Source organism: Daucus carota, chromosome 5, assembly GCF_001625215.2.
Source record: "Daucus carota subsp. sativus chromosome 5, DH1 v3.0, whole genome shotgun sequence".
Lineage (NCBI taxonomy): Eukaryota > Viridiplantae > Streptophyta > Magnoliopsida > Apiales > Apiaceae > Daucus > Daucus carota.
Window position 1 is genome coordinate 40,492,662 of NC_030385.2, and position 17,660 is coordinate 40,510,321.

The 17,660-nt window shown below is 35.3% G+C and overlaps 2 protein-coding genes across 2 annotated transcripts; one reads left to right on the top strand and one right to left on the bottom strand.

The window, feature by feature from the left end:
- Positions 1 to 157: 157 nt before the first annotated feature.
- Positions 158 to 9,707, top strand: LOC108222927 (nuclear pore complex protein NUP1). The gene is made up of 9 exons (XM_017396911.2): positions 158 to 504; positions 2,718 to 2,764; positions 3,628 to 3,749; positions 5,017 to 5,227; positions 5,337 to 5,612; positions 5,701 to 5,802; positions 5,896 to 6,609; positions 6,997 to 7,457; positions 7,737 to 9,707. The coding sequence occupies exons 1-9, from the start codon at positions 279 to 281 to the stop codon at positions 9,274 to 9,276; spliced, it is 3,699 nt and encodes a 1,232-aa protein (XP_017252400.1). The 5' UTR covers positions 158 to 278; the 3' UTR covers positions 9,277 to 9,707.
- A 1,084-nt stretch (positions 9,708 to 10,791) lies between these two features.
- Positions 10,792 to 17,420, bottom strand: LOC108223247 (calcium-dependent protein kinase 1). The gene is made up of 8 exons (XM_017397402.2): positions 17,133 to 17,420; positions 16,024 to 16,924; positions 15,572 to 15,715; positions 15,307 to 15,459; positions 14,809 to 14,924; positions 13,818 to 13,985; positions 12,038 to 12,262; positions 10,792 to 11,190 (listed from the first exon to the last, which is right to left on the bottom strand). Exons 2-8 carry the CDS (start codon positions 16,802 to 16,804, stop codon positions 11,068 to 11,070), a joined length of 1,710 nt encoding a protein of 569 aa, XP_017252891.1. The 5' UTR covers positions 16,805 to 16,924; positions 17,133 to 17,420; the 3' UTR covers positions 10,792 to 11,067.
- Between the last annotated feature and the right edge of the window lie 240 nt (positions 17,421 to 17,660).

The window sequence follows — 17,660 nt, forward strand, 5'->3', positions numbered from 1 at the left end:
TAAAAATAAAACATAGTAATAAATTTTGATACAGTGTATGCTGAATTCCTGATAAATTGAAGAGATTAACATCCCGAAATTCACTAGCTTATCAGCACACATATCTAACATTTCATACATATCATAATCTCCCCCCGCCCCCATTTATAAATAAAAAAATAAATATAAATATAAAAACATAGGCGCTCCGTTCCTCTTCTTTCCTCGCGATAAAACCCTAATTTACTCTCTCTCATCTCTCTCTCTATCTCTCGTCTCTCTGGTTCAAATTCACGTCGATGGCGATAGCGAGCGAAGGCGAGACCTCCTATCGTGGCGGAGCTGGAGGCAAATTCCAGAAACGGCCTGCTCGGAGGCACCAAACGACGCCGTATGATCGGCCGCCGTCGATTGTTCGAAACCCTAGACCCGGCGGGTGGGTCTCCAAGCTTTTTGACCCGGCTTCTAGGTTTATTTCTGCGAGAGCTTTCAAGTTCTTCTCCAATTTTCGTAAACGAATCACAGGTATATTTTATTATATATAACTTTCTGCGTGTATATGTATAGTTTAGATCTGTGAAAAATGATATTGTTTTATGTGTTTTGGTATTGCTTATATTGATTTTTGATGTTAATTTGTTTAATTGATGGTGTTAGGACTTTTATAATTTCGAAGGAGTTGATTGTAATTGTTTTCAAGATTTATGCTGTGTATGAAGTGTTCTAGGTTTTGTAATTGGGGGAATTATCGGAAGTTTGATATTTTATAGTTTTAGATATTGTGTTGTAATTTGTTTTTTGTTTGAGCTTCTGGGTCAGCTGCTTTGATTTTTGTCCTTTTGTTGTTATTGCATAGGTATTTATGTTATGCATTTATTATAATTTTGTAGTGAATGGTGTGTGGGTATAGAGGGTAATAGTATTCTTTACGTTTACGTGTTGCGAATTGTATTAAGCTGGTGTCGTGGCCAAGGTTTGGCTTCTTCCTCAAGGCATGGGAAGAAGTTAAAACACTAGTAGTCCGCTGTGCGGATACTGGTTGGGATCTCAATTCGATATTGAAAGAAAAGTGTTGCCTTGGAGGGGCTTTGTCTGAATAACATGAGCACTTTGAGTTTCTAGTGGCGATAGAGACCTGTGATTAGTGGGATAGGGAATGACTCAATAATATATTGAAACTATGTCTATATGTTCATTAAAAACCTATTGTCCTATTTTGGAACTTGTTCATTGCAGCAAATCGGTCCAAATTTAAATGTATCTGCAATGTTTTAAAATGTGCATTTCAAATAGTAGTTTATTGTAGTTTACTGGGGGAAACATCTGCAGGCGTAAAATATAGCCAAAAATCCAAGCGAGGGAGATTGCCATAAATTCCAAATTGAATGAAGTTATTATCTTTTTGCCAAGTAGTGAAGAATAATAGGATGATCTTAAATAAGGTCTTTAAATCTGCAACCAATTTTTATGATTTGATGCATAATTTTATTTTTACAGAAAGAAAATACTTCACTCGATATACATGATGACAATGATCTCTCTACCACATGTCACCCCCAACTCGATAGAAGATAGCTAAAATCCCAGCTTCTGACGGATTATTCCAATATTTAATTTTTTTTATTGTGATATCTTTATTATAATTTGAAGTAAATGTCTTTTATCTTAATTTTCTGCCCTCAACATTTTAATTCTTTATATAACCCTCTAAATAGTTACTCTCTCTGGTCCTTATTATAAGCCACTAAGACTTTTTGCACACAATTCTAGGTGCTTTGACCACACACTTAAAATTATTTTTTTTTAAATTTTCTTTTTCAAAAATTTAAAAAAAGTAATTTTAAATAGGTGGTCAAAGCACCTAGAATTGTGTGCAAAAAGTCTCGGTGCCTTATAATAAGGACCAGAGGGAGTAACTTTTTACCATATTTCTTTTATTTAAACCTTCCAAGCCATGTGGCCTTTTTTTAAAAAAAAATTCTTGGATTCAATTCATTTGCATGACAGATAGTATCGAGTTCTTTTATGGCTTATTGATTCTATTACTTTGATGGAAAGCACGGGCTTCAGATATTTCTGTATGCATGTGTTCGCTGCTTGGTTGCGTGATATGGAACCAAAGGAATGAAATGAAGCATGTAAATGGAACCAGAGGTGACGGAGAAATATGATGTAGGGATGAATCTAAGAAAATTATTCCCCTTTTCCGCTATTTTCAACCAAATGACTTGTGTTTTGAATTGTAAAATCTTCTCTTTAGGCAAATAAATTTTTAGTTATCACTGATCTATTTTTTCTAAACAAAGTTTGAAGTCACTTGCATAAATGAAAAAAGAAACTAAAAAGGTATGAAAAACAGAGGACGGATCTTTATATTCTGAATCTTGTAAAAATTATGTTTTATTCTTTAATGTATGTCTGCAAGAGTCAAACTCTTTTGCATGAATATGCATATGTTTTAGGTGTTAATTTTGTTTAAAGTATATTAATTGTTCAAATAATGATATGTACTACATCAGAAGTTCAAGAATGATACTGACATTCAGCTAAAAGCTTAGATCTGTGTTGTTGCATTGTTCATTTCATTGCTTGTCGCCTTGGGGCTTGTGATTGGAACTCTGTAAACATGATGCTGTTCCTGAGGATTTATATATTCTATCTTTATAATACTTTGTTGCTCCTGCTGTAATGTGAAAAACTATATTACTTGCTACCTAATGTGATTTGATCTTGACCAGAATCAGAGCAGGAAGCCAAGGATGTACCTCAGGAGGCGACTCCCACGGTTAGTTAGACTATTCTACTGTTTTGCTTTGCTTGGCATATAAAATTGATGGGATGAGGCCCATATCTGTTTTAGAATCTTCCATCACTTGGACAGTTGTACTTGTACCTCTCTTCAGTCTAGAATTTAGTTTCAGAGGAGGCAGGTGGATAGGCCAATCTGGATTGACACTACAAATGTCAATGTACTATTGTAGCAAGGCAAAAAAAGAGATTAGTATTAAATTTTGTTGATTATTGAATATCCAACATCTAAATCTACAGATCAAATCTTTAGGCTTGCTAGGTCACAAGTCAATCTGGCTAATTAGGCAGATATTTTGTAATGATTTTTTTCCTTATCCAAATGCAACTCTAAGACGTGTGTCAACAAAGATTTGATCAAGGGTTTATGAAAGCCTCGATTTTAAAATTGTATAACTTGTCGGATCATTCTCTCCTTCCCTTTTTCCATTTTTTTATGGTGTCTATCAAACGGTCATCCCCTTCATTCAAGAATATTGGATCTTGATCTGATGTTTGATAACTTGTTGGAGGTGGTGCATCTCTAAACGTTTAGAGCTGCTCAGGAGTATTTAGAAGTGCATCTCTGAAGGGTAAATTTGACTGGGCTTAAAAATAGGGAACACACAGTGGTTTATGATGTTAGCAGAACTGTTGGGGCAACATAGATATCAAATTGGGTAGTAGTATTACAAAAAAGGTAACTGTTGTCAGCTATATTCGATGCCTGAAGAGAGCAAACTGATTGCAGCCCTCTGATGGATTTTTTGAAAATCATCTTCTTTTAAAAATATTTTTTCTGGCTTAATTCATCTCATTATTTAATGTTAATCACTGATTTATATAATTAATATATGACAGTTGGTAGATTGTAAAGGAACGCGTGAAAGGGACATAGCTTGCAATGGGGATATAAACAACAGCTTTGAAGGCAGTGGAATATCAGATCTTGAACAAATGCTACAGCAGAAGACTTTTACCAGGTTAATTTTTTAGCCTTCGCATATATTAATGCATGAGTTTGTCTTCTGCTACTCTAAATGTATATTATTGATTTGCAATATTAGTTCTATACTTCTACTTTATTTAAAAAAATTAATTTAGAAGTCCTGCTGCTTTAGTGCTTACCCCTTTTCAGAAACATATTAAAATAATTAGTTAAGATAAAGTATAGCAAGCAGGTCTATGATTATCTGTGACCTCTTAGGAGCTGTATTAGGTGAAAATCTCATGCATGGTTCTGTAATAGTGTTTCCAACTGTAATGTTGTTATCGGGCTATAAATGTCCAACAGTTCATGTACAGTTGATGTAATTAAGCTTAATCAAATTATGGTTTGGGTGGAATGATAGTGTGGCTGCTTGGTTAATTAAACACGAAATAATAATATCTGAATTACCAGAAGTTGGTGCAAAACTATATGGTTGTCGGCAAGGGCCTTTGATCTGCATGTCTGGGTTCATGTCTTGATGGATCTATAAGGTATCACGCTAGGTTTGGTGTCCTCAGGATTCAATTATTACAAGACTCATAAATTTGCATGCCCTTTTGTTGTATGTATTACTTTGTGATCATCATCCGGGTTAATATATACATATGTGTTACAGGGTCAGGTTCCAGAGAGAACCATTAGAGAGAGAACCATAGAACCCTTACCTTATTAGGTAAGGGTTCTGCAGCAGAACTTAAGTATTAGTTGGGGTTCTGCAGCAGAACTTCACAAAAAAAATGTCAATATCTATGGATTATATTTTTAAATTATTTTTGAACACACACAACGATGAAAAAACATGAAAAAAAAACATGTATTTAGATTTAGATCCTAAAAATCTATTTAAAATTTAGGGTTCTGCAGCAGAACCCTAGTGGTTCTATGGTTCTATTTTAAGGAGTGGTTCTCTCTTGAGCGCGACCCTAATTGATAATAATATATAGTTTTAAATCTTTGAGTTATAATTTTTTCTTCGAAATTTTGCTAATTTGGTTTAGCAAATGTCCTTGTATTCATCTGACAGACTTATTTATCATCAATGTTAGTGTATGTGGTGCTTGTGCATACTTCTAGTACAATATGGCCTACACGTCTTGTAAAAAAAATTCTTTCCTTACCAAGTAACCTTTGTGCATTTACATTTTAGTTTGTGGTTGTGACCTAATATTTTTTCTTGTATAAAATTTGGGAAGTTAAAACAAGTCAATCTTTGGAACAGAAACAATGTTTACGAGGATATGAAGTTTGCGATTATGCAGGTCTGAAATTGATCGTTTAACTGAACTATTACGCTCAAGGACAATGGAATCTTCAAATCAGGATAAGGAGAAAACAAATGAAGGGAACCTATATAAATCTGTATCAGATGTTGAAAAACACAATGTGTCAATGAGAAGCCCATTGCAAGAGAAAAGGGATGATGGTATTAAATTACAAAGGGATGTTACTGTTACTGGTGTTGGTGCAAAGGTAAGATAATAGTCATTTATAATTTTCTTGATATTCTTTGCATTCTTTCTAAACAATTTTGTGGTGTATTTAGTTATTTACTATATTGCAATGATGATCATGTGAGTAGGTTCTTGAAGATGATATCGCCTCACCTGCAGAGCTAGCAAAAGCCTACATGGGTAGGTCTTCCAAAGTATCACCGTCAATGTTGGGTGCTCGTTCTCAAGCTTTTAAGGAAGAAACACCTTTGCTCAATCATGGTGTATATCCTTCAAAATCATCTGCACTATCGCTAGTCTCAAAGTCGCTGCTGCGTGAAGGGGTACCTGAGAAGAGCTTCGCTACCCCGAGATCTCGGGGAAGATCGGCAATATATAACATGGCCCGAACACCATATTCTAGGGTTTGTTATACTTAAGCTTTGAAACATTAGCATGCAATGATTCGACACATTTATAGTCTAAGCTAGTTTTTTCACTATGTGTTTCTAGGGTGCTGCGTCTACAAATTACATTTATGCTGGACCCTCCTCCTCCTCCTCATCTCCTCAGTCTGTCTGGGAGCATAATGGACAATCAGGGTCTAAACAATTGGTATGTGTTCTTCTGAAATTAGATACATGCACCGTTGCACCTAAATTCTATGGAAGGCTAACTACTCTTTATTGTATATATTTTTCTGACCAGGCACTAAAGCGAAGAAGTTCTGTATTAGATGATGATAGTGGATCTATTGGTGCCATACGGAGAATTAGACAAAAACCCAATCTGTTGTATAACACAAGTCCACTGCCCACGCGTGGGACTGATCTTGGTCGTAGTGCTGGTCAAAACCATATATCTTCGTCAGATAAACCTCTCCTGCTGGATGATGCTAAAAATCAAGTCTCAAAAAATAGAGAAGAATCAGAGGATGATAGCATTGCTGGATTCAGATACCCCCTTGTTAATTCACAATCCCGTCAGATGGCGTCTAAAATTTTGCAACAACTTGAGAAGTTTACCCCACAGAAATCATCAGAATCAAAAATGACTACTGCCAGGGATAAATCACCTATTAAGTTGACTTCTAATATGCTTCGTGGGCAAGCTCTTAGAAGCTTGGAGAATGCGGATTCAACTCAATACCTACAGAAGCAAGACGCTGGGAAGTTGGAAGATTCTAGCAATGCATTGCAGGATGCTGGTGGACAAGTCTCCCAAAAGAAAGTCATTGTTGAAGAAAATGGCTTTAAAGAGTCAAACATTACTCTGAAGTCTATAGCTTCTTCTTCAGATGCTAATGGTGCAAGCTCCATGACAAATGCTGCACCTAACGTAAAGAATGGAGATTCTAATGTTTCAAAATTTGCAGCACAACCTCCTCAAAAGAAACGTGCTTTTCGCATGACTGCAATCGAGGTTGGTATAACCTGATGGTGATGTAACTGGTCTTTTCCGTTTCTTCTGTATGTTTTAATTATTATATTCTACTATGACTTTCTGTTTAGTCAATTAAACTATACACAAGCCAGAACTTTTTACTAGTTAGAATACTGGCAGCCACTTTAGAAAGTGAAAACACATTTTTCTGTTTGATCAACTATCTACTACTAGCCTACTAAACAATTTACTGGCAGTAACATTTGTGTGTTTGGCTTATTTAGCCATGAGCAGAGGGGTACAAATGTCATTTAAAAAAAAATCTTTGGTTTATACCTAAGTGTTATTGTTCTAATTACTATTTCTGCTGCGGAACTTATTTATCTATGAATATTTGGATGTAATTGACGTATGGATTTCATGAAGGATTTCGCTGACCTGGATGATGAAACTTATACAAATGGATTTGCTTCTGGTGAAAGGACAGAAGAATTGCAGATAGTTAGCAAGTCTGTTTCTCCTCAAGACAAAGGAATTGAGAAAATTTTGACGAAGGCAGAAGGAAAGATACCTGAGAAGCTGACATCAAATAGTACTAGTGATCATAAACTTTTTGGTGGGCTTGCGGCTGCCAAAGAAAATACTGGATTCCAGACTCCTGTAGTGGCTTCCATCTCAAATTTCAAGCAAGATGTGAATGATCAATCAACTTCGGTGGTTAACAATTCTGTGCCATCTAGGGATACAAGTGGCTCTCCCACCTTGTCTGGTCTGAGTTCAAAAAACGTGAATGCACTTCCATCTTTTACATTCTCTGCATCACCTTTCGGTGAATCGTCAGGTTCAATCCCTACTTGGTCTGATCCAAGCCAACAAGCCTTAAACAGGTAACTATCGACTGTTTTGTACCTTGTCTTTCATAGCTTTTAGTTGTCTATAATATTTATTTACATTTACAGCAAACTGACACCAGAAATGTTACCTAAAATAAGAAATATCGTCTATTGCATGAAAAAATTACTGTTCGTGTGGAATTGTAAACTAAGAAAACCAATTAGTGATTTGAGCTCTAAATATAGTTGATGGCCAGCAAGCACTGAAGTTCTCTCTCATCAGCTGCTACAATTATTTTTTACGGTCTGCCTTACATTTCTACTTTCTTGCAGCTTTGGCAATGATACTCAGCTGAGAACTAAGGAATCTGACAAAGTTAATGCTAAGAGTCCTGAAAAGTTAGGACAGGTGAGCTGGCCTTCAGATAATTCAACACCCGTTGCTGTTAAAGCTTCCACAGCAAGTGCGTTAGTTCCCAGCTGCGTACCTTCTGAAACATTGAATAATGGACTAGCTGATTCAAAACCTTCTAGTGATATATCACCTCCTAAGCCGCCTTCAAGTAATTCTACAGAGCAAGTTCTTGGAAATAGCTCTACCACTACCCACTCTCTAACTAGTGCTGCCATGACATCTGGTAGTACCAGCATCAGCAGCCCGTCTATATTTGCTGTGAAACCACCCTCATTTACTACAGCACCTGCTGCATCACCCCCTTTGTTTTCTTCAGAACCTGTTGCATCACCTGTTTTCAGCTTTGAACCATCAAAGCCCAAGTCAAGTCCAGCTACGACAGTTTCGACTGTCACAGGTGCAGATACCACAGAGATGAAGTCTAGTGAGGGAACGCTTATCAGCAGTTCAGACAAACCACCTTCTGGTAGCATGTTTGCAACGACAAATGCAGGAAACAACCCTTTTGGATTCAGCTCTTCATTTGCTGCTTCTTCTTCTTCGTCCGCAGTTAATACACAGTTGCCGCCTAAAAGTGGGGCGCCCGCAGTAACACAGAGTGTTCCCTTCCAGTTTGGTTCATCTGGCTCATCAACGATATTTGGGACATCAGGGACATCATTCACCACCAATGTATCTGTGACAGCTTCATCAATTTCTCCTGCAAATCCATTTGGCTCAGGAACTACCTCACTCAGTACTACCAGTTCCCCTTTTTCGGCAGTTTCTCCTGCAAATGCATTGGGCTCATCTGCAAGTTCACCATCCCCATCCCCTTTTTTCTCCTTTGGAGCATCAACTACAGCCAGTACACCGATGGTGTTTGGACAATCCACTGGTACTTCAGTGTCTACTTTCTCATTTACTTCACCCACTTCTACAACTTCATCTATGCCGTCTTTATCCCAATCAAAACCTGTATTTGGAAGTGCAGCTGCTGTCAGATCCCCTGGAAATAATGGTGATCAGATGAACATGGAAGATAGTATGGCGGAGGATCCTGTGCATTCATCTAATCCTGCTGTACCAGTCTTTGGCCAATCATTGGTCTCTCCTTCAAATTCTACTGTACCAGTGTTTGGCCAGGCAACTGTCACTTCATCCAATGCTGCTGTACCAGTATTTGGCCAACAATTGGTCTCTCCATCCAATCCTACCGTTCCAGCATTTGGCCAATCATTGGTCTCACCATCTCCGCCTGGCTTCATGTTTGGTTCTGCAGCTCCTTCGTCAATATCCTCATCACCCTTTCAGTTTGGTGGTCAGCAAAATCAAGCCGCTCCACAGAACCTACCTTCATTTCCAGCATCTAATAGTCTAGTTAACAGTGGAGGGAGTTTCTCATTGGGATCTGGTGGTGGAGATAAAGGTGGTCGGAAAATGGTTCGGGTCAGCAAAAACAAAAATAGGAGGAAGTAGGGAGGCATCCACCGGTCATGTCATTTGCTTCTGGGAAGCGCAGATTTTTATGGTGAGCAGTCAACAGCTGATGTTTCCTGTCACTTGGTCATTGAGATTGTATTAGTGATCATATTCATCAGCCTTGCCTGGTGTAAAAATTGGTGGACATTTTTTTTTTTTTTTTTGTTTTTCATTGGTCACAGCATCTCACTTTCTGTTTGCGTCTTGTCATTGTTGTTAACCCTGTTAGCTGCTCAAAGTAAAGATATCTAAATTTTGTCCCAAGTCATGAGTCAGATTAGAAAAATGGTTGGACTGTGCCAGTAGAGGTAGAACTACATGTTTTAGGTCTGGAAATGTCTTTATGATGTGACATATTTTTACTTTTTCCTGTATGGTATGTAACATCAAAAGGAAATTGTTGGAATATCTACCTTGATTTGGTTCTATTTTTTTTTTTGCCGAAAGATTTGGTTCTATTTTTAAGTGTATTGATTTTTAAACTTGTAAGTGCAGAAAGATCAGAGGGATTGTCACAGTTCATAACTGTTCGTTCGTCAAATAAATGGTACCAGCCTCCTCAGAATAGAGAGAACTGTCTTGTGTTCGAAAATTATTTTGAAATAAGCTCTAAAAGACTGTCACGTTTAAAGCATTGTTTATGTTTAGATTAGTTTAAATCATAGTTTAGATATTTCTTCTATTTAAGATTTTTGAACTGTTGTCACAAAATTTTTAGTTTTACTATAATTATGCTTTTGATTTTTTTCGTGTTAAAGAATGTAGGTAGTTGTTAACTAATCGATTATGATAAATCGGCCGCTTTGAAATGTGAATCATAATATTTATTCATATAATTTTGTTAACGGAATTTATAAATCACAAGATACTTCCATCTTAAATTAGTTGGTTGACTATGGATGCTAAATTAATATGTATTGGTCGCATATTTACATAATTTTTAATAAGAAAATATAAATAAAATTTAGAATATGTGTTAAATATTTAAAAAAATGTTTAGAAAAAGTGGGACGGATGAAGTAATATTCTTGATATTTTGTATGTTTTAAAGTAAAAAAATAATTTCAGCAGAATTTGATTGTTAAGTATGTGACAGTTTATTCCTTGAACACTGTTTTTATATTTGTCAAACAATATTTTACCTACATAAATGCAATATGAAGAGGACACCACATCTTTAATTTTCCAGTAATAACTATTAGCATTATTAGCAGCACTGCACGAGTCTCATTTATTATGATATATTTAATAATACATATAATAATATGATATATAGGTAACTAAAGTTGTTAATACGAAGTTATCATAAAATTAAATTATGTAATTATAAGATAAATTTTTTGATAGGTTAGAGAAAATGATGAGAAATGAATGAAAGTACCAAGGTGTATGCAGAGACCACCAGGATTGGCTTGAGTAAATCTAAAACAACTGTGATGCACTGTATGGCATCAATTTGTTGCAGATGCAAATTATTTCCAAGTGCAAAGCAACTGGTGTGGCCTTCAGATGTACTCAGAAAAGAGTCTATGGTACTAAATGTCCATAGCTAAGAATTTAAACCGAAAGTTACGCCAGTAATAACATACATCTTTGTTTCCCTCAGCTAACATACAAAATATACAAGCTGAACTCGGTGTCTCGTTCGACACGGGACTACAGGAAAAAGATTCAGGCTGAAGCTTATAAATGTTTCTCCAAACTATAAGCAAGTCCAGAAGAGTATATGATTTCAAAAATAAGTGAAACCTACAAATATATGAAAATAAACTAAAAAAATGCTTGCTTCTAGTGTTTAATTGCTTCTTTGAACTTGATGCTGAAACTATTTTCTAAACCTTTCTTGGCAACATGTCCTGCATTTCCTCCATGCATCATTGTCACAAACTCATTGTAATCTATCCGTCCATCCTGAAAAAGCCATAAATGAAATTTAACATATTTTCAAAAGCTATAGTACAACACAAAGAACGTCTTGCCTTGGAAGTGAAGTTAGAAAATAAATAAGGAAATAAAGGGTGCGAGGGGTGAGGATAATTCTCTACATGTTCATTTGAGCATTCCAATACAGCACATATATGTATAAATATGATATGTTTAGCTTAGCCTGTCCTGCAAGTTTACATGAGGATTTGAATTCTTAAAAAAGGTATATTTCGTCATTTAAAATTTAGGACTCCACAGTTACGGGAAGACCTCTTGCTGGAAAGAGCAAGATTTGCTAAAAGATAACGGCATGAATATTAATAATTCTGTCAAATTAAGGTGCTGGAACATCATTATAGGTCCACAGTATGTAACAAATGGGATGAGATGCAAAGTAAAATAGTTAACAAGGGAACTAGGTATCAAGAGGAAAAGATTAGTATTCAATTATCATAGTTACTGTACATAAAGTCGGTAAAAATATGATATTACGTAGACATGACACAATTCAGATAAAAGAAAACTTTATAACGCATCCTTCATTTGTCAGTAAGTATCATATAGGTATCATCTAGAATTAATTGATGGACTATCATATAACGACTCTGAATTCCTTTATAAGTGGTCATGCATTACAACTACTCTGCTATTCAAACATAAATCTAGCTAAATTACTTGATCTGTGTCCTGCTTCGAAGATTTAAATTAACCCATTAGTTGATGACATGTCAGATATGGCAGTAACTGTAGGATTTTAGCAGAAAAACTTAGTTCTACCACTCTCACTCTGATTCAGGAGATGTTTAGATAAAATTCTACAAAAAGAGCTTACGTTATCCTGATCAGCTTCTCTGATCATTTCTTCTAGACGTGTATCTTCTATCCCGAATTCTTCACAGGCTTGTTGAAGCTCGTCTTGGGTGATATAACCACTTCCATCCTTGTCAAAATAGGAGAAAGCCGCAAAGAGATGATCCTCTTTTTCAACCTTGTTAAGATGCAATGTCGCAGCTACAAATTCCCCATAGTCGATTGTTCCACTTTTATCAACATCTGCCTGAAATTTAAAGTAGGTGTTCTGTTACCATTCTCTGTTCTTAAAAGAAAAGTTTATTCAGCAAGGAACAGGGGAATACATGTTTTTATAGTATGATGACAAATGCCGATGAAGATGGGATACTTCAATTGAGAGTATCATATAATCTTGTAGAAGTGCTAAACAAGCAAATATCATCTCACATTCTGAATATTCTTCTTACGAGCTTAAATATACTACAAAAGGCAATATACAGCAGCATTTCAACAATGCCTTCAGCTTACTAGTGTACAAACCATTTCCTCAGAATACTTGAACAAACAAATGAAAACGGGATAGTTGTCATTATTGTCTAAAAAGGTCATCTCGAACAAAATTTTACTTGAAACCAACAGATATTAATAGGCGTATATAAATATTCTACCAAGAAGCTAAATTATAAATATAATTTGGGCACTTCTGTCGCTGGCTAAAAGCCCAAGACTTCTTGCATGTTTTAGGTCCGAATTCTTACAGGATAATCTCAAATATTACATAAAACAATGCTAACTTATAAACATATGATACTGAAAACATTTGACCTATATGATTTTTTGGTTCCGGTTTGACTGTTTGTGCTTGCATTACTGATGAAACCATTAATAATACATTAGTATATTAATAGAAGCAGATAGTTCTTACAGAACGAGCATCCTTTCCTTGCTTATCATGTTACTATAAAGTTCATCAAGCATCAAATGACCAAACTGTTGAACCTTTGAATATACTAACATTTACTAGCTCTATTTTTTCATACTTCAGTAATTATGTTTAACCACAGATACAGTCTATCTTCATACTATAGATGGGAAGTAATAATGCTGTTCACAACCCCTAATATCCTTTCCTAGATAAAGATCACTATTTTTAGCAAGAAAATGTAAGAAATACAATTGCATCAAAACCATGTTATTAAAATCATAAAATGTTTCTTCTTCATATAGGTTCGAGTTCTCCATTTTAATATTTTATGCCGTCATTAATATCTCACTAACTGTAAGTACCTTTAGATGCTTCAAACATACAGCCTTAAACACAGACACATTCAAATTTACTAAGACTTGAAAATGTTATTTTCCATTGCGATAATATTAAATCAGTACCCCTGCAAAATCAATAATAATTTGAAGTAACGATTTGCGAACAGCTGTCAACTAACACAGGGACTGTCAGATAATAAGGCTCAGCTGATGACATGTTGGTTGCACTATATATAGCTCTACTACCACATTTTGAGATATATATTTGAGGTGACAATTTTATAAGAGTGACTTGTGTATATGTGTGTATATATATATCTTATCTTCAAATACCAAAAAAGAAACCTAAAAGATACCAACAGTGTAGTGGCATAAAAAGACTGATTAATACTTGATTCATGCACTATTTAACAAGTGCTTGACCTAAAAGTTCTTCCACATGAACTGTTTGATGCATTTTTCACACTACACTTGAAAAACTTTGCGTAGTAAAACTGGGTGTCAAATAAAAGCAAGTATCTCAAAGCATTGCAAACAGCATCAACAATTATACATACCGCTTGCATTAGATCATATATCTCAGATTCTTTTAGGTTTGAACCAATCCTACTTATTCCTGCCTTCAGTTCTTCGAAAGTAATATGACCACTATTATCTGTGTCTATCATCTCAAACATTTGTTTTAATCCAGCTATTTCTTCTTCAGATAGGCTCTCTGCAATGACCTACAAGCATATGCAAATATATCAAGCGATAACAATAACAACTATATAACCCAGAGGGGTTTAAAATTTTAACATAATTGTGTAATATGTTTTCACAAAGCAAGACATTAGATCTTCTATGACATACTTCTTTTTTTTTTTTTGCTAAATAACATACTTCTTGTTTGTACGTGAATCAACATGACATGATGAATAAATTTTACAATGTATTTTTATAGCTAGCACTAGTTAACTATGCTATGATTTTAGTTTTTATTATATAATTATGAGAATAATGAACTTAGAGAGATATTTATTATTTCAAATCTGGCTCAATTGTAATTAGAGGCAAACATAAACCATTGGTGAATTATACTGTCCTATTTGTTGCAAGTTGACCTAATGGTACCTCCCTCACTCCCTTAAATGTGAATTCGAGGGCTCGAATTTGGTGAAAGACAAGATGTGTGTGTGAATGTATATAATCATTAAAAAAATTAGTTAAAGGGTAGTTGCTATTTCTTTGAAATATTATTATAATCTATGAACTATGAAGGATTCTTTATATTAATAATAGAAAATATCCACAATGGGTTTCTCACATTAAGCAATTAAACTAACTCAATGCATTTAGATCAATCAGTTGTTCTAGACAATATAAAGCTGACACCTGACTAAATTTCAAGAGTCTCTCATTCGTATGTCAAAAATTTCTATTACTTCAGTGTAGCTTGCAGGTCGTATTCTTTTCTTTTAAACTCTATTTTACTCTATTAAACTTCTATTATGTACACACCTTTGCATCCTAATTTTTAAACATATCTTTTTGAAAAATTTTACTTACCCTAAGAGCCATCTTCTTGAGCTTGTTCATGGCAGAGAATTGTTTTATGCGACTTACGACAGCTGAGTCCAGGGGTTTGTCGGGAGCCACTCCATCAACTTGAACCCATGGATGACCTGGACAAAATGATCATTCACACATAAAGAGGACATTAAACAGTTAAACGTAAACCTTTAGAAGTATAAATTGGTTTATACTTCTTGCAGCATTTTTCCTTTGGCCCAAGCTAGTTTGTTTTTTAAATCCTTTAGAAGTATAACCAACTGGTTAGTGGTATTACTTATCTGTGTTTTTTTCTTCTTAGATGAATAAAGATGGACACTTTAGGTGCTATATAGTTCAAACCCTGTACAAGTAAGAACTTGACTAATTTTGATGACTGTTATTAAAAATGTTTGAAAGCATTAATTGTAAATCCTAGTAATTATAACTTCTAATGTAAGCAGTCACATAAAGGGACAATATATATTGTAAACTCATAAATATAAAAGCACTCACACAGAACTTCATGTGCAGTTAGGCGCCTTTTAGGGTCTCGAACTAACATTTTCCTCACCAAATCTTTGGCACTTTCTGAAATACTTGGCCAAGGATCTGATGAGAAGTCAAGATCACCGTGCAGCACCTGGTCAAATATTCCTTGCTCGGTCTCTACAACCCATGAAAAGTTCATAGAGATACAAGGTAGAAAATGGATCAGTAAGAGTTCGATCACCAACATAACAAGAAAGATCTGTAAAACTTGTACTTTCCAGGTTCTTACCATCCCAAAAAGGTGGAACTCCGCTTAGTAGGATATAAACCATAACCCCAGCACTCCAGACATCAGCTTCAGGACCATAGCGCTTTCGAAGAACTTCTGGAGCAACATAATATGGGCTACCAACAACGTCACTGAAGGTTTCTCCTGATAAGTACAACATAAATGCAAAATGACTAAATGAGTCTCTGGAGACGATAACGAAAGAACGAGAAGCATGTTCAGAAGTATTTGTTAATATAATATGACATTATCAGGATATTACAGATAGGACTTAGGAACTTAAGGAAACTTATTCACCCTAAGAGACATCACGTAACTAGAACATACTGTATGCATATAAAGTAGTAACAAAAGTATGTTCATATTATACACCATTGCTCTGTTGCTTATCACGAGTCAGTGGCTTTTGATATAAGAACACAAAACCACCAATAATGTTAGAGAACAGGTACCTGGTTTGAAGAAAATAGACAGCCCAAAGTCAATGGTCTTGAGTAGTGCATCCTCCTTCTTGTCAACAAGTAGAAAATTTTCCGGTTTCAGATCACGATGCATAACTCCTAAAGAATGACACTCCTCGACAACCCCAACAATAGTTCTAGTAAGTTCAGCTGCTTTTCTTTCTGTATAATGCCCCCTTTGAATAATCCTATCAAAAAGTTCACCCCCGGCACACAACTCCATTACAACATGAACTGAAACAGCATCCTCATAAGCCCCTTTAATAGATATAACATTCGGATGCCCTGCCAAGTGGTGCATTATCTGAATCTCCCTTCTCACATCCTCAACATCCTCATCAGTCAACAACTTCCTCTTTGCAATCGATTTACAAGCATATTCTTTCCCTGTCGCTTTCTCCACACATAAAAATGTGATCCCAAATTGCCCTTGCCCTAGCTTCTTCCCTAAACTAAACACTTCTTTCAAATTCCCTGTCTTTCTTTGTAAAACCGAATCAGTCCTAAGTCCTGCACTAGGCACCCTCTTCATTTGGGGCTTCTTAGGTTTTGCCACCTCTTTCTTTTCTGATTTTGGAATCGACATCTGCTCTGGTGGCTTACTTTGAACTGGTGACTCCGGTTCCGCATCATAAACTGGTGCTTGATTAATAGTTTCTACCTCATTACCTACAGCCAATGCCTCATCCGGCCGGGTTCGCCAAACTGCTGCAGAAACTGATTGCAAGAAACCATTTTTACCAATACTTGGCCCCACACAGGTATTACCCATCTCCACTTATATTATCCTCTACACAATCAACTCAACCACAAGCAGAAGTATATAATAATCAGTTACTTCTCAAAACCCACCCAAATCTTTAACCATCAAGATCCAATCTTTATAGAAAACCTACAATTTCAAATCTTTAATCATCAAGATCCAGTCTTTATATCAAAACTATGCATACATGAAACATACACATGTTCTTGCAAAGTCAACTAATACAATAAAGGGCTATCAGAAAAAGTTTAATAATGCAAAAAAAAAAACTCAACACAACAGATTTTATACTAACAGATTCTAATACATGAAAAGTTCAAGAAAAGACAGATCGAACCTTGTAATGTGAAATGGAGATTGCAATGAAAAAACAGTTGAACTACAAAAAGGAGTAACAGAACATTTCAACTCTTGAAAAATAATACTAGGAAAGAGAGAGGCAGTAACATTAGCAAGTGAACAGCTATTTTATAATATTATTGTGTATATACACACAAATTATATGTATGATTATAGTATTATAATATGCGTGTTAGCAAAGAACAAAGAGGTAAGCTGAAAGGGGATAATAGAGAAAGGGTGGATATATTGTTGAACATGGCAAGTTTTTATTACAGTGGTTAATACAAGAAATTGATGAGACTCTTGTTGCTTTGTACATCATCCGTTATTATTGGATCAAGAGATTTCCTTAAATAAAATGGTATATTTTCTAAAACAAAATTAATCGTAATAAAGCACTCTAGTGGTTCGTTTCTTTTCCGATTCATGATTTTTTTACTTTTAACAACTAAACATATAGTATACAATTGAGATGATTTTTTATTTTTTATTTTTATTTTTCTTAACGTAGGAACCCGCAGCC